At 38.9% G+C, this 20,769-nt stretch overlaps 1 protein-coding gene across 3 annotated transcripts; it reads left to right on the top strand.

Moving 5' to 3' along the window:
• Nucleotides 1-424: 424 nt before the first annotated feature.
• Nucleotides 425-19,911, top strand: CSNK1D (casein kinase 1 delta). 3 transcript variants are annotated; one of them, XR_004061257.1, is made up of 10 exons: nt 425-733; nt 3,604-3,714; nt 5,365-5,513; nt 5,999-6,227; nt 6,620-6,790; nt 8,260-8,408; nt 8,978-9,149; nt 9,457-9,596; nt 14,525-15,933; nt 17,765-17,846. XR_004061257.1 is itself a non-coding variant. In XM_030962357.1 (10 exons), the coding sequence occupies exons 1-9, from the start codon at nt 658-660 to the stop codon at nt 15,897-15,899; spliced, it is 1,230 nt and encodes a 409-aa protein (XP_030818217.1). In that variant the 5' UTR covers nt 426-657; the 3' UTR covers nt 15,900-15,933; nt 17,765-19,911. The 3 variants fall into 3 exon arrangements, 2 of the variants coding, with proteins under 2 accessions (XP_030818217.1, XP_030818216.1); XM_030962357.1 differs by having other exon boundaries at nt 426-733; nt 15,867-15,933; nt 17,765-19,911; XM_030962356.1 differs by lacking the exon at nt 14,525-15,933 and having other exon boundaries at nt 450-733; nt 17,765-19,911.
• Nucleotides 19,912-20,769: the final 858 nt, after the last annotated feature.

Here is a 20,769-nt window from a genome sequence, read left to right as displayed (position 1 = left end):
CCAACACTCCTCCCCGGCAAGAATGACATAGTTTTCCCCTGAAATTTGTCACTTCTCAGACTTTGTCCCTGCACCCACCCCACCCCCCATCCCCCCCGCTACCTCCTTCCGCCTTCCCGGTCAAACGGACACTCCTCGGAACGCAGTGCTGCCGGAGCTCATCTCCACTGAGGTGACCGACGGCCTCGTGGACGACAACGCCATGCGCACCGGAAAGACTGCGGATCTCATTCGCCGCCCGACATGTGGCTGAGGTGGCGCGACAATACGAGGCAGGCACTCCTGCCGAGCCGAGCACCAAGAGACCGGCGGGCGGGGAAGCTGGGACGGCATCGGCGCCTCTCCCGCCGCGCGCCCCGGCCGCACCCGCCGCGCGCCCGTCGCTGCGGCAGCGCGCCCCGCCCCCGTCGCTAGGGAAGTGAGGTCACGCAGTATGGTGGCTGGGGGCCGGAGGGGCTGAGGCGCCGGTCGTGTCGGGAATCCGTGTCCATCTTGTTCGGGAGCTGCGGCGACGGGCTTGACTGTCTCGCTAGTATCGAGTGGCGAGGCCAAAGCCGCGATGGCATCCGAAACCGTAGGACTGTGAGGCATCAAAACGAGAGCCAGCAGGCCGGGCAGAACAACAGAACCGGGTCGCGGACGAGCCGAGCTGCCGCCATGGAGCTGAGGGTTGGGAACCGGTACCGGCTGGGGCGGAAGATCGGGAGCGGCTCCTTCGGGGATATCTACCTGGGTAAGGAGGATGGCTCGCTGGAGATTTAGCTGGCCGCTTTCTGGCTGTGTGGAGGACATCGAGGGCCTAGCCAGGTCGGGCAAGTACCTGGGCTAGGGACACAGCAGCAGTAATTTAATATTTCGTTGACATGTCCTACTTTGGATCGTGCGGAACTCGGGAATTCTGGTTTACTCGGCTGCCTCTTCTCATTGTTGTGTAGTGACCTTGGGCATCGTTCGAGTCTGTAAAATAGGCGTAAGGGTAAAAATCGCCTCATCTCAAAACAAGGAAGAAAAAAACCCAAAATCACATAAACCCTAAAAACCCCACAACCCATCGCATTCAAAAAACGTTTCGGGAAAGAAACATACCACGGTTAAATATTGCTGCAGTGAACTAGGAAAAATTGTTGTCAGAAGCATGTTTCCTTCTCCTGTGAGGCCTAAAAAAAATTACACAAATACAAGTGATTAGGTTGCAGTAAAAAAAAAACTTTAAATCCTTCAAATAATCCTCGTAGTTCGGCTAATCCTGTTGCTGACCATCACTAATCGTGATCGCTGTGCAATTGTAAAATATAAAGGATTGGAATTGTCTTTGCCAGTCCATTATAGCCCTCTAACATAGCTTACTGCTACTGTTTATGACAAGCACAAGTAGTGGGTGCAAAACATTTTGAAAGCAGATATTTTTAAAATACTCTACATATTCCGCAAGCTCTCAAGCCATGTGAAGTGGGTTAAATCCAAAGAAATAAGTGCATTGTGTCCCGCCTGGTAGACACAAGTATTCTGCTTTTGAAAATTGTGTTAACCTAGAAGAGCAAATCAGGGAAGGGGGAGCTTGCAAGGGTTAAGTTTCACTGACTGCATATTTGTGGAAGATAAAAATAATGTCACTTGCTAGCTTATGTGGTACGCTTGCAGTGCATGCAGTATGAGAGGTGGGGGTTGTTTTTCTGTACATCTTGCAGTGCACAGCTGGCATTCCAACATAATTCGTTAACTAAAGCTGCTTGTTTACAGCAAATGAAATACTGGTTATCCACAAGACAGATCATATGCCTGATGAAAAATATGCATTTTTAACTGAAGGCATGTGATGGTCTAGAGTCAGAGAATGTGATTCGTCCTCTCTGCAATGCATGTATAGAAGATTGAAGATGTGACCATAGAAGATTGTGGTAAAGCTTGTGCAAAAATCCTTGTTAGCTTCCACTGGGATTTTGGGGGACAATTAAGACAGCAGTTAAAATCTGAAAAGTCTTAAATGGTTTGAAAAATTTAAACTTGACTACTGCTCAGATAAATCAGATTGTATTACAGTATTACAAGTGCAAGTGAAATAAACGTTTACATGTGACTTTTATCTCTATGAACGCAGCTTACACCAGTGAAGTTGCACAGAAAGTAATAGTTCCCTGTATGCTAGTGTATATATTAATGTCATACTGAATTCTATGCAATAAATCCTCTGGGTTTTACATTTTTTTTATTTCTAAATAATTGTCATGGATTTAGTCTCAGGGCTTACTGCAAATGTCATGCCATTTACATGAAAGCATGGCTCAGGCATGGAACTAGCCTGGAAGTACATTAATGGAAGATCCTGGTGGCATTTATTTTTCCAGGGAAAATTACTGTCTCTCAAGAACTGAAGTCTTTTGTAGAGTCCCATTTGCTTTGCAGTCCATTATCTGGTAGAACAGATGTTTGGAAACTGTGTTTTTTGTGAAAACAAAATGTGGTCAGTTTTTTAAAAATTCCATTTACTGCTCCGTTGTTCAGATTGTACAGTAGACATAAGTGTCTTAAAATAATTTCTAAAGTTGTTTCAGAAGTCAATATTCATTTTTAAGTAGACATGCTTTCTGATAGGCCTCAGTGAATTTGTAGATTATTTCAGCATACATTCCCAGCTCAGTTTTATGCTTTGAAAATGAAGATTTGATTATTTTTGCCTGTTTCCAGTCCCCAGGTTTTGTCTTAAAAGCAGCTACAAGGGTGTTGAAGACATGTCAGAGTAGGGGGGAACCTCTAGTTAGGCTTTTGAAAGTGGAGTTGAGATTGAACTGTAGGTTATTTACTTCACATAATCCTGAACCATGAGGTAAAGCAGAAAAGGGCCAAATTCCTAAAGCAGAGAGACTTGGAGATAATGTCCATGAAGTGTCACACGTTTCCTTTTGCTATTTCCTTTTTTTCTTATAGTTTGTGAGTTGCTTGGCTCTGAGAGTGTGTATTTTCTTGGCTGTTTCTATTTAAGAATGTCAGTTTCTCCCTATATACTTTGAAAGTAAACAGGTAAGCCTTTTTTGATTCTTAAAAGAAGAATTTAATGAGATTTAAAGAAAGCTTTTGCAGACTGCACATTCTTTAGTCTAGATAAGCTGCCTTCCAGCCAAGTAAAATGAGGTGTCAGTGTACAGCCAGACTATGTTGAGACCTAGGGAAATTGTAACCTGTATTTCCAAGACATAAGAGGAGGTGATTTGAATTCTTAGTACTTCTTCCGTTGGTGGGTCAATGTGCCACGTTGTAAAGATTAATTCTGACCATTTTTGCCACAAACTGGAAGTGGAAAGACATCCCTGAGAAGATGCACTTGGTTTAGTTTTGCTGTTTTTCTGGGGGGTTTTTTGTTTGGTTTTTTTTTTCCAATTGAATAGCAGCAATTTTGGATTCTCATTATACAGTAGTTTTCTCTTGTAATACTAGTCTGTTGGAGAGCATCTGTAAAGTTTCAGAAGAATTTTTAGGTAATTGTGGCTGAAAGTACGTAATCTCTGGATGTTTGCCATTGAGAAGTAATTTGTTGATGCTCTTTTTGTTTCGGTCTTGGCAAAGGAAATGCATCTTTGACCAATGTTTTAATTCTTCTGGTTTTAGGAACTGATATTGCTGCCGGAGAGGAGGTTGCAATAAAGTTGGAATGTGTGAAAACCAAACATCCTCAGCTCCACATCGAGAGTAAAATCTACAAAATGATGCAGGGTGGAGGCAAGCAAACTATTTTCCTTCTTCAAAGATTTTACTGCTTTTTCACCTTTGATCTGTCTGCCACCTGACAGTTAATGTTTGGGATCTCTTTTGAGAAATAAGGAGAAGGTGGGAAAGGCAGCAGGGTAGATGAAGAGCAGCATTTTAGTTCTGCAAGGGTTGTAGAGGAGCAGTTCCAAATCCATGGCTATCATACTTCGTGATAACCAGTAAGATCCTCCAAAGTTTCTCATGGTTCCCAAAATATTAAAATGGGAGGACCTTGTGCAATGTGAAACAAAGTTTCATCCCAGAACAGTGATTTATTTCTGATTCTCATGGATCAGGGAAAGATGGTAACCACTACCTTGGACCATTTCACCTGACTTGCTTATTGTGGTAGCACAATTCTAAACTTTTAAGAATCAGTTAATTTTTGTTGTACATGTTAGTATTATCTTTTCTGTGTTAAAAATATTTCCTTGCTGGGAAAGTTCAAAGACAAAATGGCACTAGTAGTGGAGAATTGGAGTGCAGCAACTTCGTAACTACTGTGTGTTGCTTTGCTACAGTAACTTACTCATATATTTTGGAATTCTGGGAATGTAACATTCCGGTGCAGTTCTGGGACATAAACCCTGTGTAGTCCAGTTTTGTGTTTGTTTCATAGTCCCTTGAATGCCTCCTAAATGAGGATGTGCTTTGCATAAAGAGAACATTCCATGCTGTATCTCAAGTACGTGCCCAGTAGGGTAATAAGACCTCTAGAAATTGATAATAATGTGTATTTGCGTTTAGTTACTTTTTAATTCCCGCCTCATTCAGTTGCCACCTGTGTGTAACCGAAATAGCCTTTATAGAATATCATGCTTCCTTTAAATTCAGTGAATTACAGCATTTCACACCAAAATGCATAGAATTAACTCTGAGTAAGGCATTTGAAAATCTGAATAAGGCTACCTACATGCAGGTTTATTTCAAAATATTTGAGCGTTTCTACATTTTTTTGTGAAATAAGGTTCCTGACTTCTTCCCCAAATTTGGGCTAATTATCATACTGTAAAACTGAATGAATAATGCATCTCATAAACAATGCTACTTTGGTAGAGATTCACCAAACAGCAAATACCATGAAACTGAAGGAAAGACAAGAATATGAAGGAAGGGCGGAAATTAATTGCAAATTTTGATGGAGGAGACAGATATTTCATGGTGATTTTGTAGGCTTTGAAACTAAGTTAATTTCTAAGGCTTTCCTCGATTATAGTATCTAGTGGTTTGTCAGGGTTTTATTTTCAGACTCCCGATTTGTGCCTTATTGCATCTTGGAGACTACATGAATATTACTATCGGTAAAATGCTTAGGGTTCAAACCCAACAAAGATGCTCAATACTTTAAAGTTACAAGATAAGTATGAAGACTAGAAGGTTTCTGGGCAAAAGAAAAAAGGCTATTTTTAGACCTCTGTTGCTATAATTTTGTATTGATTCTGCTGGAAGTTATCCCACATTTAATTTGGAATGTCTGAACATAAAATACTAAGCTTCGCTGTAAATGGAAACATGCATGGTAATGACACTCCGAATTAATATTAAGAGCCTTGACGATTTGTGTGCATGAATTATATAAATCAAATTGTTATACTGAATAAATTATTTATTTTTTCCTAGTGGGTATTCCCACAATTAAGTGGTGTGGAGCTGAAGGAGACTACAATGTTATGGTGATGGAGTTGTTGGGACCGAGTCTTGAAGATCTCTTCAATTTTTGTTCAAGGAAATTTAGTCTCAAGACAGTCCTATTACTTGCTGACCAAATGGTAAGAAATTACTTTGTTACCTTGATAGTGAAATATGTTGGGATATTGAATTTTTTTTGATCATATACATTTGATTTCTAAAATTTAGAGCTGAATAGGCTGTATTAATAGAGAAAAAAATCAAAAGTAGCTCTGTTTTTGTAAATCCAAACTATTCCATTAAAAGTGATTACCAGTTCTTCTTTAAAAACTGGAACTGCACTGTTTGCAAACCGGGTGTTGCACTGCTCAAAGACTAAGACATTTCCCCAAGCAAGTTTTTGGAAAGAGATCGTCCTGGTTTTGTAAAAGACATTCGGACAAAGAGCTGGAAAGAAGGTTTGTCTGTTGTCTTCTAAATTATGTTCTCTTTAATTCCCTTATATTTTACAATAGAAAGGGGAGTTGCCGCTTTCATTACTTAGACACCATTTCTAGTGTTTTTGTCAGAAAAAGATGTGTGCTTAGTCTCTCAACAATGATTTTTTTTGTGGTTCTGTATTTAGATTAGTCGAATTGAATATATTCACTCTAAGAACTTCATCCACCGAGATGTGAAGCCAGATAACTTCTTAATGGGCCTGGGGAAGAAAGGCAATCTTGTCTACATAATAGACTTTGGACTAGCGAAGAAGTATCGAGATGCTCGAACTCATCAACATATTCCATATCGTGAAAATAAAAACTTAACGGGGACTGCCCGTTACGCATCCATCAACACTCATCTTGGAATTGGTGAGCTGGGGAAAGCAATAAATAGAAACTTCAAGAGTGTCCATGCGTGTAATTTTAGTGCAAGTGGATGTTGCTTTGTGGAGACATAGGAGACAGTCCCTATTTTTGACACTAAGAGTACAGCATGCATGGCCTTGCATATCTTTATTAAGTGGGATTCAGTCTATATTAGTCCGTTCAGTCTGAGTGTGTAATGCTCGAGAATTAGCACTTTTTCTAATAACTGCAAGAATAAAAGGCTTTTCTTATACTGAACGAGTTTGTCATGGGCATCGTAACACTCAGCTGTCTCTTGTTTTTGTAAGGGTTTTTATAACAATCTTGTTGCACAGACTTTTGTTTTGCCAGTAGAAAATGAAACCTAATGAGTTCACTTTTTTATGCTGTTGTAGAGCAATCTCGCAGAGATGACTTGGAGTCCTTGGGCTATGTACTGATGTATTTTAACCTGGGCTCCCTCCCCTGGCAGGGACTGAAAGCAGCAACAAAGAGGCAGAAATACGAACGTATCAGTGAAAAGAAAATGTCTACACCCATTGAGGTTTTGTGTAAAGGATATCCTTGTAAGTTACTCTTCTGTGACACTAGGACTATGTGTTCGTGTTTTAGCGGTACATCTCCTTTCCTTATGTTAAATTCTACTACTCTTTTTCACCATCTGTCTCTCTCCTTCTCCTCTTCCCCTTCCTTATCTCCCCATGATTTTACCACATGTGTGGTAAAAATACTATGCTGAAGACAGATCTTCTGTGTTCATAGAGCATTTCTAGGGATCCCTTGTCTCAACTGTTCAAGTGCCCTCAGAGGAAGGGTAGCATGGTACCCTGATTTCTGCTGTATTCTTTGTGCATTTGTTGGCTGGATAATTGGCAACAGACAAATAGCATTTTAACAAGCTGCCTTTTTCTCTCTCTGTGTGGGTACTGTTTTTTGGATGAATTGGATTGTGTAGTCAGGTGCGTCTCTTATCTACTGCAGTTGTTTCGCTTGGGAATTACTGTCCCAGGTTCATCTGGTTTCGCCTGCTGATGGATTAGAATTTGTGAGAAGCATAAGAAACACTGCTGTATCCTAGCATCATTCCTCAAAGCAGTTCTGTTTCTCAGTTTGTTATTTACACCTAAACAATAATAAGCCATTTTTGAGTATTGTAAAATGATACTTAAATTTGTTTTAAAATGTAGTAACATTAGCTGTCATCAGAGACTATTTTCATTTCACAAAGAGTTCTGTCTCTTCACCCTCTTGTTACAATGACAAGAATTATAGTTTTTGTTTGGGTTGTGTGAAAATGCATCATTTTTTATGTGTTTCAAATGTTGCTTCATACATGTTCCTTTACATTCATGAATTACATGTTTTTTCTGGGGTTTACAGGCAGGGAAGACTAATCAGATTCTCTTGTGCCATTAGTTAGAACTTCTTTCTTAATATAAATTATTATGTTATTTCATTTGGGGAGACGTAAAGTCAAAAGCTAGTATTTTGATACTGCTGATTTTCTCTGGTGCACTGAATTCACTACAGTATTCTTTTTTTTTCCTTTGTAATATTTTCCTTGCCATTTAAAAACAAGTGTACAGGCTATTGGAAATGAAAAATGTGGCATGACTTACCTGGGAGATAAAGTTTTTGTGCGTTTTGTGACACAGCAGACATGAATCTCTATGGGTCTTAACAAAGAAATGCTGTTCCGTGTCCCACAATAAATTGTGTTCAGTATGTTCCAAGCAAAGTTTTAAACCTTTTCTCCCCCACTAGCTGTTGGTTAAAGAACTGTGTTATTGGGTCCTCTGTGCTGTCGAAAAAATGGGATCTTTGCCTGCTCTGTGCTAGAAAAATAATTTCTTTCTCAGGATTGGCATGATAGTGTTTCCTTTAGTGGATTTCTAGTATTAGATCATTATTCTTTTTCTTATGTTAAGAAGATTCCCTGCTTTTCAGGTTTGGGGTGGTTTGGGTATTTTTGACTCAGAATTACAAAAAGCCAATGTGAAGCTGTAGATAAAAAACAGGTTTCCTTTAATTACAGCTGAATTTGCCACATACTTGAATTTCTGCCGTTCTTTGCGTTTTGATGACAAGCCGGACTATTCCTATCTAAGGCAATTATTCAGAAACCTTTTTCATCGGCAAGGATTCTCGTATGACTATGTATTTGACTGGAACATGCTGAAATTTGTAAGTAGCTCACATAGCTTTCTAAAACTTTGAACTTTTAATTGTTCTGGTTGGGTTCTGTTACTGCATTGTTAGTATTGAGTACCTTAACTGATACTGTAAGATTATCTTCCATATTTCCTCTTAGCAACTCTACTGTATAGGCAGAAAGATCAGGAAATGAGGAGAAACAGGAGATATGGGATCCATGCTATAAAGCTTGGATGACAACTAAATTACAGTTACAAGGCTTTTAGTGTGGAAGGCTTTTTAAATCCTTTAGGGCAGTCACCAGGCTAGGTTGTGGAATTACTTTCTCCCACCTTGATCTTTAACATAGGTCATTTGCAACATTTGAGGAGGTGTCCAGCTGCCATAACGGTACGTGTGTACATTAACATTTTGAAGACTATCCAAGCAGCTGTATGAACAAAACTTAGCGGCAATTCTCAAGAAATTTTACCAAAGCAGCTGGTGCCTTCTCAAACTTCAGTTCACACATTGTCCAGTTCTTCTTTTTCAGTACTTTTATAAACATATAATTGTAAGCTCAGTAATCCCCCAAGTTGTTCACTAGTCTTGACCTGTAGGGTGCAAGCAGAGCAGCTGAAGATGCTGAACGTGAAAGGCGGGAACGAGAGGAAAGATTAAGACATACACGAAATCCAGCTGTACGTGGATTACCCTCCACTGCTTCTGGCAGGCTAAGAGGAACACAAGATGTAGCTCCTCCTACTCCCCTTACCCCAACTTCACATGCTGGTGAGTAAGCAAGTAGCTGGGTAAGTGCTTCTTGTAGACTACTCCAATTGGCAGTTTGTGTCTGGGCAGAGTTTGGCCTTTTGGTTTGGTTTTTTCTCCCTTGATTTTTAGTAGATTGAAGGTATTTGCATACGCTCATTGCCTGGCAATTGATACTTGTATTTCTATGAAATGTCAAACAACAGCCTTGATTCCTCTTTTGGTTATGTGGAATTTTTATGTGCAAACAGCAAGAGTGTAATTTTTCCAGTGACTGTGTTAACATGGCATTTCTCATTATGAGAATCTAATATTGTTTTTCTCACAGCCAACACCTCTCCTCGGCCAGTATCCGGTATGGAACGAGAAAGGAAAGTGAGTATGAGATTGCATCGTGGTGCCCCAGTCAATATCTCCTCATCTGATTTAACAGGCCGACAAGATACCTCTCGCATGTCAACTTCGCAGGTAAAAAAAAAATAAATCTGTGTATTGGAAAAAATGAGGGTGATTTGAAAATGTTAATTTGCCAAAAGAACTTACCAGGTAATTGATGTAATTTCATACTGTTTTTGCAGGTGATGTTCATTCATGTAAATGCTTGACATTTAGCCTGAATGATGTGGGTGTGAAGAAATTTTTATTTTTACCTTGACAGCAATGAGAGGATGCAAAATTCTAGAGGTGCAGCATTTTAACCTACTGTTATGGGATTTAGCTCCTTGAGTCATTGAGTTTCTTATACCTGTTATCAGTGAGGAAGCAGAGTAAGAGACAGTAGTGAATCTTGTTTCCACATCATCAGAGCAGACAATATTGGTGCAGAAAAGGCAAGAAGCATTTGGTGAAGAATAGAAGGTGCAATAGTGAAGAAAGTTGTAGTGCAGTGCTCTTAATTCAGAGCCCATAAGAGGCCACATACATGGATGCTGGATATGTTGCAGAAGGCTCATTTGAAGAGAATAGCAGGAGGATAAATAATAATGATTCATAGTCAGCTGAAATCATCCTTGCTGCTCACAGTGACTTAGCAAAGAAATTCTAAGAATGTTTCTTTTTAGGGCTAACAGTGTTAAATGTGTTTCTAACTCTGTGCTGTAGCTAAAACATTCCTTCCTCAGTATATCGACAGTCTTGTCCCAAACAGTGTACAATTTGTACAATTTACTTTCAGTCTTACTTACAAAATGGAAATCAGCCAATCTGTAGACATTCTCCAACATTTCTGGGAAAGCAGTATGTTAGGGGGACTATTGCAGTGACCTAGGGGTTTTTCCATCATGCCTCACTACTGTTCAGGAGCTCCAAGTGCATAATTTTTGATAGGGACTTGTTCCTTGTTGACAGAGCACATTGACAGAAAATTAACTTGGTTCCTTTTAGCATCATCATTTAATTGGCAGAGTTAATTACTTTTGGATGCTACACATTCTTACGTGTGAAATCTTACTGCTTGAAAGAACAGTTTTTTAGACCAGGGGGCCAGGTGGATATGGATATTCAGACAGGACATCCCAATCTTACGAAGACCGAGAATAAAGTGGGTTGGAGAAACAATTCCATTGTGATAAAAGTGAAGTGGGATTTGGGGTAGCGGGGAGTTTAAGCTGAATGAGTTGTTTCACCATATAGCTGCACAGATACTTGTGCCTGCACAAGGGATGAACAGTTCAGGAACAGAAATGACTGGGCAAGAATAGGGTGTAGGTGAGGTTTTCCGTACTGGCTTTGGCACAAGTTTCACCATCTTATACTGTTCACTGAACTGCTATTCTTGCCACCAGAAATTCTCACATTTAAGTATTTTTAAATAGTTTGAAAACAAAGGGGAGAATTGTGCATAGTTATCGATCTTGTAAATTTCATAAATACCTGTTAGAAGAATGTAAAGAAGCTGCAACCAGACTGTTTGCAGCAATATCCAGTGAATGGACAATGGAGAGTGGACACAAATTGAAATACAGGAAATTCCATTTAGACATACAGAGAAACTTTTTTTTACTATGAAGGTGGGCAAGGACTGTAACAGGTTGCCCATAGAGGTTGTGGAGTCTCCATTTTCCAAATTACTTGGAGCCCAACTGGACATTGTCCTGAGTGGCTTGCTCTAGTTGACTGTGCTTTGGGCAGTGGGATTGGGCTACATGATTTCCATGGGTCCTTTTTGACCTTGGATATTATGTGAGGCTGTGATGCAGACTTCTCCCTGGACATTTACTTTAGTATAAAGATGGTTTTGTGGCAAAATGTATGTGCCAGGTCTTTGGCATTCTGAGCAAATCTCAGATGCTTTGTCTCTGTTAACAGTCAGATAAATGAGTTCTAGCAGTAACAGACAGAAATGCAGCAATGCCCCTTGATTGTTTTAGGTGCAAGTACATCTTTAATGTTTTTGCAATGTTTGTGATGTGTCACTCATTGTGCAGGTGACACTATTGTAAACTTTTCAAGATAAGAGTAATACAATTGGGCTTGTAGATCCATTTTGGTTCTGCCTGGCCTGTGGAATGTGAACACTGTGAGGGCAGTTTTCTGAGTGGTCTTTGGCCTGTTTTCTGAGTGGTCTTTAAACATCCAGGTGTGTAATTTGTGATATGGGCCAATAGTACCGTCTGGCTTAATGGCACATTCCATACCTGCTCTTTTGAACACTCTGCTCCAAATACAGGATCGCTTGGTTGACTTGTTTACAGTTGTTGCGCGGAGAGAGAGAAAAAAACTCTACAACTTTGTAAAAGTCGTAAAGCCGGTATGTTTATTGACAGCGCTGGACACATGCAAGAGACACAGAGACTGCTCTCTTTAAAAGGGCATGCGCACCTTTGCGAACCCCAGCTCTTCCTTTTATCCCCCTTTCAAATGCATATGCATACAATTTCACAATAGGTTCATACATACTCATTTTTACGAGTTTCGCAGTGACTTTTGCTGCTAATTTTCTTTATCAGAAGGAATTTCTTGGGTCAAGCTGCCCTGTTCCACAGCATTTCTGTCTCTCTTTTATCTCTCTTTCGCTGTCTCTTCTTTTGTCTCTTGTCTGTCACTGAAGCAACTTTCCTTTTGGCCTTGGCTTTACACAGAAACACAGTACATTTCACCTCTTTTCTACTCTGGGGTTTTTTACTATGCCTCACAGTCTCAAAAGCAGCCTTGTGAGGATCTTCTCTTGAGTTTGTTAGAACTAATAATTCATTGACTGCTGTATTCATTTAGTTCTTAAGACAGTGAACCAGTGCTGGTGGTGACCGTCTACTCATGGTGACCAAATAACAGTGTGTAACTGTAGTATAATTTGAGCAGATTCCCATGGGCCTGTTGCCTGTTGGAGGGAAAGAGAGGTTTGCAGGGGAAATGAGTTGGATTGGAAGGGGCCTTAAAGATCACCTCATTCCAACCCCCCTGCCATGGGCAGAGAACCTTCCAGTAGGCCAGGTTACTTAGAACCCCATTCAGCCTGGCCTTGAACATTTCCTGAGATGGGGAGTCCACAACCTATCTAGGCAACCTGGTCTAATGCCTCACCGCCCTTATAGTAAAGAATTTCTTCCTAATAAATAAATCTACCCTCCTTCAGGTTAAGGCCATTCACCCTTGTCCTGTCACTATGTGCACTTTTACATGCCATGAGAACAGCCCCTCTTCAGCCTTCATGTAAGCCCCCTTTGGGTACTGCAAGGCTACTCTTAGGTCTCCCCAAAATCTTCTCTTCTCCAGACTAAGCAGCCCCAACTCTCTCAGCCTGTCTTCGTAGGAGAGGTGCTCCAGCACTGTTGTCAACTTAGCAGCTCTGCTCTGCACTCATTCTAACATTGTCAGCATTGTTCTTGTGTTGGGGGCCCCAGAACTGGACACAGTACTCCACGTGGGGTCTCACAAGAGCAGAATAGAGGGCAAAAATCCCCTCTCTCAAGTTGCTGGTCACTCTTCTTTTGATGCAGCCCAGGACACGGTTGGCTTTCTGGGCTGCAGGTGCACATCGCTGAGTCATGTTGAGCTTCTAATCCATGAACACACCCAAGTCTTTCTCCCCAGAGCTAATTTCAATCCATTCTTCACCCAGCCTGTACTTAATGCTTGAGGCTGACCTGACCCACATGCTGGACCTTGCACCTTGTTTAACTGCATGCAGCTCCCAGAGACCCACTTCTCAAGCTTAAGGTCTCTTTGGATGGCATCCTTTTCCCTACAGCAGGTTGACTGCACCACACAGCTTGTTGTTGTCAGCAAATTTGCTGAGGATAGTGGTGTAGCCATTTACTCAGCCTGATCCCTCAGAACCCATGGATGGACGTGTGTCATCAGGTCCCACAGACTCGTGCACTTTCAGGTTCTTTAAACAGTCCCAAACCCAGTCATCTTCCACAGTGGATGGTTTTCATTTTCCCAATCCCTGCCTTCATCCTCTGCAGCTTGGTTGGTGTGGCTGAAACACTTTACTTAGATTGTAGCTTATAACACTACTGCTTGAGCTTGCTAGAGAAAATTCACTTTTCATTTTCCCAGTTGTCACTCTCTAGCAGGCAGGATGGTGCAAGTTGTAGGTGTTGATAGCTTATGCTCTTTACAGTTTTCATAATACTAAAGTAGCTCTTCTGTAATCAGAATTTATCCTTAGATGTTAGCCAGGTCAACAGTTACAACTGTGGTTTTCCATTATCTGTATACCATGTTCTTAGGAAAACCTACAGTATTTGAGGCATTAGTTTTGTTATTTCATTTACTTTATGCCTTGGTTTGGTAAGGCAACAGTGCATCTGTAATCTCCACCTCTATTTATCTAAAGGAAAGGCCACTGCTTGTTAAATTCTGGACAATGAAATGTACAGATGTTACTCAGACAAGGAAAGCTACTGGCCTCTAAGTAGAGTTCTTAAAGATGACTACTCCACATGTTTATCTTTCTTTTTTCCAAACTGAATTCTGATCCAATCAGACTGAAACTAAAAAACTAAGGCTGTGAATGCACATAATAGGAACTGGAGTTCTCTTATGAAAACTAGGCATTCTCAGAGAAATTTAATGGTCGTGGAAAAATGGTAATTGGTAAGCATAGCAAAATAGATGTCATTCTCGGCAACCAAGATAGTGTCTGCGTAGCACCTAAGTCATTCTCCTTAAAAAAGACATGCAGTTTCTAACACTTAAGTAACAAGCATTTATTGGAGTAACAACTGCTGTGTCTTACGAAGTGGTTCATGAAACTTAAGTGTTTCTAATGAAGTTATGTAAATTCTATGGCACATGTTATTCAGTACTTTTCTGGACTGTATGAAGTGAATGCAACAGCAAAAAACCTGCAAGTTGTGAGTTCACCGTGATAAACATCAGTGGGAGCTGAGTGGTCGAGCACAGTCTATTCAAATATGTATTCCTGAAGTACTCCAAATTCTGGTTAGGGTGAAGAAGTGGAGGCTGTTTTCCTCTACGGGGGAGCTGTATCTGTGGTAAGTAATGACTGAGGAGGCAGATGTAATGTTGGAGAAGTTGGTGTGGTTTCCATAATGAAAAGGCACAATTTTCTCCTGTGTATGATACAGTAATGAACAGAAGTGGAGATGTTATTTTGTGTCATAGTGAGATGGATTGGGAGAACAGACTGTACAGTGTAAGAGTTTCAAATCTACTTCTTTCAGTTTGTACTAAAAGCTAAGAAAATGTCTTGAGTGAGTTGGTGTGGTGTTTGAGACAAAATGATTTTAACATGAATTAATGTTTAAGGAGAAAATATGTGAAGAACCTATTGCATAAAATTAAAACCACTCACAAATAAAGAAAGGCAAAATAAAGGTCTAAGTGAAAGTAGTTACCTACTGAAACAACTTTTAAAATAAGTAGATCATCTCTCCTCTCTGCCTTTGCATTGATACTGGATTAATTTCTAAGTGGTGTGTTCAAGTTTAAAGCAAACCTAAGTTACAGCTCTGTGTGCAGTGTGTTAGACAGAAAATCATACCAAGTGTTAAAAGATTCTTCTGCTCCTAAACTCTCTTAAGTTAATTGTTCCCTAAGTCTCCTTTACACAACGTTTTTAAACATTAAGAGGTGTAATAAAGGAGGTAGTAAATGAGGTAATGAGTATTCTAGTAAAAACTACTTTGAATCAGTTCTGCTGGTCCACATGCACAGACTGCATCCTGAAAGCATGATCATCTCAAGAGTCTAGTTATGGGTGAGTAGTCTTCATTTCCTTCAACGAAAGGTTCAGTCTGACTGCTTGTGGTTACACAGTAAGTTGTTTAATATTTTTTTCTTGAATGTAACGTGTTCAGCACCCAACAGTCAAAGCTGTGGCAAATTCCAATTGGTAATAGAGGTATTCTCTGTAGCTGAAAGGAAAGATTGAAGTGCTGCACAAAGCAATATTTGATTATGTCTCTGATGGAAGAAGTTTTTAGAAGACTATAGCCAACACTGGCATTGAATAACTTAAGTGTTGTGCCATACTTCCAGTGCTTCTTCATTTTCCATTTCTGCATCCACGAATCTTTCTCCTATCCATCTTAATAGGCATCATACTCTGTGTTGTTCTTCTGACCCTGTCAGCTTCCTATGAGGATTAATGATTTGTTTCTTTTACGTGCCTCTTAATATGGTGGAAATGTCTTACAGAAGTCTGAAATCAGAGCTTCTCAAAAGATAGAGTTGCTATTGCAAGTTCAGGTTGGATTTTTATTAAGACATCTTTATATATTGGGGCAGTGGAACTGTTAAAAATTGCTGTCTTTTCCCCTACCTCAGAATAGCATTCCTTTCGAACACCATGGCAAGTAGCTGCACGTCTCCTTTCGTTGGAAGGCAGCACTGGGTGAGTGCTTCTCATTAGACACCAAAACTTTATATGGGATGGGGAAAAAACTCTTTGGAAACATCCGACTTTGCTTCTTCTACTCATGTGATCTCATATTGTATCTGTGCCTTCTGGTCAGATGCTTGGTGAAGCACTGATTTTTCTCTAACTTAAAAGCAAACGTCTTTCCAAAAGCTGAGTTATTGCTGCTGTTCCACTTGGACTCTTAAGCAGAGTTGACAATAATAGTGACTTAAAAGGTCCCTAAAATTGTTCAAGTATCAACAATAAAGTAAAATAGCCAAGTCAAAATTTTAGCTGTATGAGAAGTACATATCTTTCCAAGGATATTGATGCAGCAGTATGTCATCCATTAAAAACCAGATCTGCTTCAGAATCATAAAAGCAAAATACCTGTATGAAGATTCAATTGACAGTATTGCTCAAATGAGGCTCTGTCTTGTCTTTTCATTAATGGAATGTTCTACTACAGCCATGTCCATTTTTCACTGTTTTATATTCTTCTCCATGCCTTATGAACTCTCATTTTAAAAATACTCAGATCTGTTGAGATCTCTATTTAAAAGAAATGTTCACATAGTAACAGGAATAGTTGACCATGAGCATCTCAGAGGTAGGCAGACTTGAATTTAGATATTAAAAAGTCCTTTCCACTGTTCAGTGCAGTAGAAGTTTCTGCCTTTCTGTGTGCAGCTTTTGGCTTTTTAGTCTGTTCTGCTTTTGGCAATAACAGGTTTCATATGAGAAATAACAGCTTTCAGTTGGAATCTGAACCTTAGTGGCTGAGGGATACTTTTCTTAAGTATTTCAAGAGCTTCTTTGATTTGCTACATATTAAAAAAAAGCTGTGAGATTTTCTGTTCCTTAATAAATTCTGTTGTATAACTCTTGTCTGCCGTCTCACTTTCTCTATAAAGCCTAAGCTTGCATTAATCCTATATCTCTAGTTGGTGAAGAATCCTGCTATTTCTCTTCTGTTTTCTCCTTCTGCTTTGTGTGCTTGGCTGACTGTACAACCTGCTTCGTGAACAGTGTATAGCATTAAAAGGATCCAACTGTAAATGACAGCTTAACACTTTAAAGACCAGTTATCAGATCTTAGTAAAAAAAAAAATATTAAAAAATGCAAAAAAAGTAAACTGAAAGCTTTGCATTGAAAAGTCTGTATGCAGGAAGCATGCACATTCTGGTCTGGTCTGGTATGTGGCTGCATTGGTTCACCTATACTGTATGCCTTAGTATTTGTAGTTGTTCACAACTGAAACAAATACTGAATACTGATCCAGCTACTTAGATGTTTCTCGCTTCTTAAATTGCAGAGATGTATGGTTGTTTTTCACTTTCACGGTGAAAGTGGTATGAAATAATGCTACACTTACTTCGGTAGGTCAAGCTATGGAAATACAAGAAGTATCTTTTAACACAGTGTCCCATGGACAGAGAAAAGCTATTGAAAATAATGAAATAATTTTTTACCTTCTTAATATTTTTTAAAATTAATTATCCATTGAGTCTATTACTGTGCATTCATAGTGTTTTGATCTGGTTGGTTCTTTCTTCTGCACATGTTTATGCTCTGTCTAATTTTCTTCAAAACATCCCCTCTGACTGGAAAGGTGAATTTTCCATGTTAACTTCTAATAAAAGAGGAAAATTATAGGGAACTTTGTGTAGTTACACATGGATGTGAAACATTATATTGCTTCTTGAATTTTAAATTCGCACACTTAAATTTTGGCAATTAATAATTTAGAAGTACATTGTGAGACACTTGTATGTTAACTGGAAGGATATGTGCTGATGTTGTCTTGTTTTTTGGCTTTGGTAGATTCCTGCTCGGGTTACTACCAGTGTTCTCCAGTCTGCTGTGCACCGATGAAAATTATTTTGCCATGGAGGGCAGATAATGCATGGCTGATCTCCCATGTTGCCAATGGCTTTACTAGCAAATATACCCTAAACTAGAGCGGAAATTGGAGTTCTCCATGTGACCTAAAAAGCTCTTGAAGGAACATGCAGAGACTCCAGCAGCTACCATTACAGGACGCTTTTGCCAGAAACCCAATGACCTTAAGAGAACCCTGTGGTAACAGGGCTGGAAAAGAAAGATGGTTTACAGAGTTCACCGCCTGTTACTGGATGGCCATTTCAGTTTTCCCTCCACAGGCGGCAGACTTTACTCCCTTTTTATTATTCTACTGTAACTATAAATCTTTTACTTGGTTTAAGAAAGTTTTTTGTATCATTTTGCTAAAATTATTGGCTTACTTCTCTGTAAAGAACTCTTGCTTTTGTCTGATTTAAAAATGTAGAGTATAAACAAACCTGAACTAAAGATAATGACTTGAAATTTCTTGTTTAAAAGATTAGTCTGCCAGGGAACATGTAAATGAATCAAAACCATCTGCTGTTATTTAAATTGTTTATTTTCACGTATTGTCCCATTCTAAGTCGGTTTTCTCATGAAGTTTTTAGAACTGTTAGAAGTTTATTTTGCTGTTTGCTGTCTTCATTCACACTGGACATTTAACTTTCTGTGTAGCACAAATGAATTTTTTACTACTCATTGTGTTTCATAGAAGAGGATAACTAAATACCCTGCAGGAGAGTCTTAAGTATAGTAGAGATTGTAATGATGAATTTCTTTTTTTGTAAAGAACATTAAGAACAAAGTAAAAGACTGACATTTGAGGGATTTAGAATTAGAAAGCGTGTTCTGTCTCTCTGCTTAGTTTGGGTGAATGGATACTTTCAAACATTGTTTTTACTCAGAAACTTTTGTTTCCTCTTCGCTGAGGCAGGTTAGCTTGGAGACTATTACAAGTGCGAAATAGACATTGCTGCTGAATCTCCAGTGAATTTGCATGTTTCATTCAGTATCCACATGTTTATAAATAAATACATTGATTTAGGCCTTCTGTTACATGCCAAGACTCAAAAAATGAATTCTTATACCAAAAAAAAAAAACCTAAATAACCCCCCCACAAACATAGTAACCTATCCTTGCCATAAAATCTTGGGAATTTTTACAATTCAGATGCACATGATATTTCATTCTTAAGTATATTTAACCTGAGAATGCCCAGAGTAATTATCTAGGCATGAATGACTCAACATGCTCAGGTTGTTGCAGGTATTGTTGGCTCCTGTTGGTTATGAAATATGGGAAATTCTTCATACTTTCTCTTACTGTAAATGGTCTCATAAAAGTACGTGTTCTGTCCTTATGGTACTTGAAACAGTACCAGAACTCTTTATGACTGAAATTATGGGAAGTTATATGCTGGAAAGTATGTACAGAGACTTTGTTTGAACAGTTAGGTATTTTGAGAAATGGAGACAATTTTTAAAGGTATATTGGTCTTCAGATTTTTATGAAGAGTAGTTTTTATTTTTTGGGTGTTTACAAATTCTTTTTTGCCCCTCTCAAAAGTCCCCATACCAAGTATTATCATTCTTCTTTGGATGCTTTCATAACATTAGCTATCTGCCTGTGTGTACTCTGGGTCAGGCTGGGGAAATGTGTGTTTGGGGAGAGTATAGTAGAAAAGCTCAAGAATTTGATTGATTGGTAAGTTTGCATAAGAGAATTATTTCCTCAGTTACTATAAACTTTGGTATTTTAGGCATGTGCACTACCATTTGAGCAGTTTTACACTTCACTGTGCTTTCCTTGTAAATATCTGTGGTTAATAGTGTAATGTTTGAGGGACTGAAAAAAGCAGCCTTTTTATTTCCTATGTATCTGGAACCATTAGATTGCTGTACTATACTTAAAAGTTGACTGCAGATTTCTAGAATTGTACTCACTTGTGGGCAGGTTTTGTCCTCATAATAGTTAAATTCCATCATGCAGAAAATAGTTAGACTGTCTGTATAAACCTGTGTATAAACCAGTATCACAAAGCACTTCATTTGTACTACCACTGTATTTGTGTACTTTAACAGTTGTGTAAATACATTAATAATAACTTCTGTTCTTCTTGGTGTAACTTACTGACTTGCAATGAATCCTTACCATTTACCTGGTGCAACTCTTTTCTTTTTTCTCTTTTCTTCTTTTTTTTTTCTTCTCTTTTCTCATTTCTCTCTTCTTTTTTTTTTTTTTTTTTTTTCAAGGGATTTCTGTACCTACAAAGAATATTGTCAGTTGCAAACATTTGAAGATACTGTCTTGGTAGCAAAACTTTCAGTGAAAGAGTTTGGTAGTTATGATCCTGGGGTATACAGGAAGAAAGAGAAAGCATTAATTACTTTGCTCACAGAAAGCATGCCTTTTTGCCAGTTTAAAGGTAAATGTTTTTGTTTGGATACTTCTTTTTTTTCCAGAAGTTTTTAATTTTGTACAAATGCTTTTGTGTATCAAGTAATGCAGGGTATTGATAAGAAAGTGTAGTAGGGGAACTGAGATTAGATCAATTATGGGAGCTAAGATAAAGGCAAGAAAAATAGTGAGCTGTACTCACTGTGGTGCCCTGTATAATAAAATTCCAGATTTTGCTATGTGATTCTCAAAAGTCTATTATAACCTGAGGGTAGACGCACCTTCAGGAACCCCCCATGTTTTCTTATTATCAGACCTTTAAAAGTTGGAACGATATTTTAATTTCTTCTCATGGTTTTCATTTAAAATTATGTATATGCTTTTATATGGAAAATACCACCTGTGCTGCTGTTTTACATAATCTTGAGTGGTTACAGAGTCCTTGAGTTTTTTTGTGGTACAAGTACTTTAAAAAAAAACAAGAAATCCTCTGCTTTAAAAGAGATATTAAGAGAAAACATGTGAGTTCATATATTCCATGTTAACTTCATGAAAATATTCAAAGTAC

This window comes from Camarhynchus parvulus, chromosome 18, assembly GCF_901933205.1.
Source record: "Camarhynchus parvulus chromosome 18, STF_HiC, whole genome shotgun sequence".
Lineage (NCBI taxonomy): Eukaryota > Metazoa > Chordata > Aves > Passeriformes > Thraupidae > Camarhynchus > Camarhynchus parvulus.
The sequence above is the reverse complement of the archived record's forward strand: the minus strand, read 5'-3'. Positions and strand labels throughout refer to the sequence as shown.

Excerpts from the sequence above, each read along its gene's own strand:
- CSNK1D (XM_030962356.1), top strand. The coding sequence starts at position 658 with ATGGAGCTGAGGGTTGGGAACCGGTACCGGCTGGGGCGGAAGATCGGG. Across the intron at positions 5,514-5,998 it reads TATTACTTGCTGACCAAATG|ATTAGTCGAATTGAATATAT; the intron begins GTAAGAAATTAC and ends TTCTGTATTTAG. Across the intron at positions 8,409-8,977 it reads ACTGGAACATGCTGAAATTT|GGTGCAAGCAGAGCAGCTGA; the intron begins GTAAGTAGCTCA and ends CTTGACCTGTAG.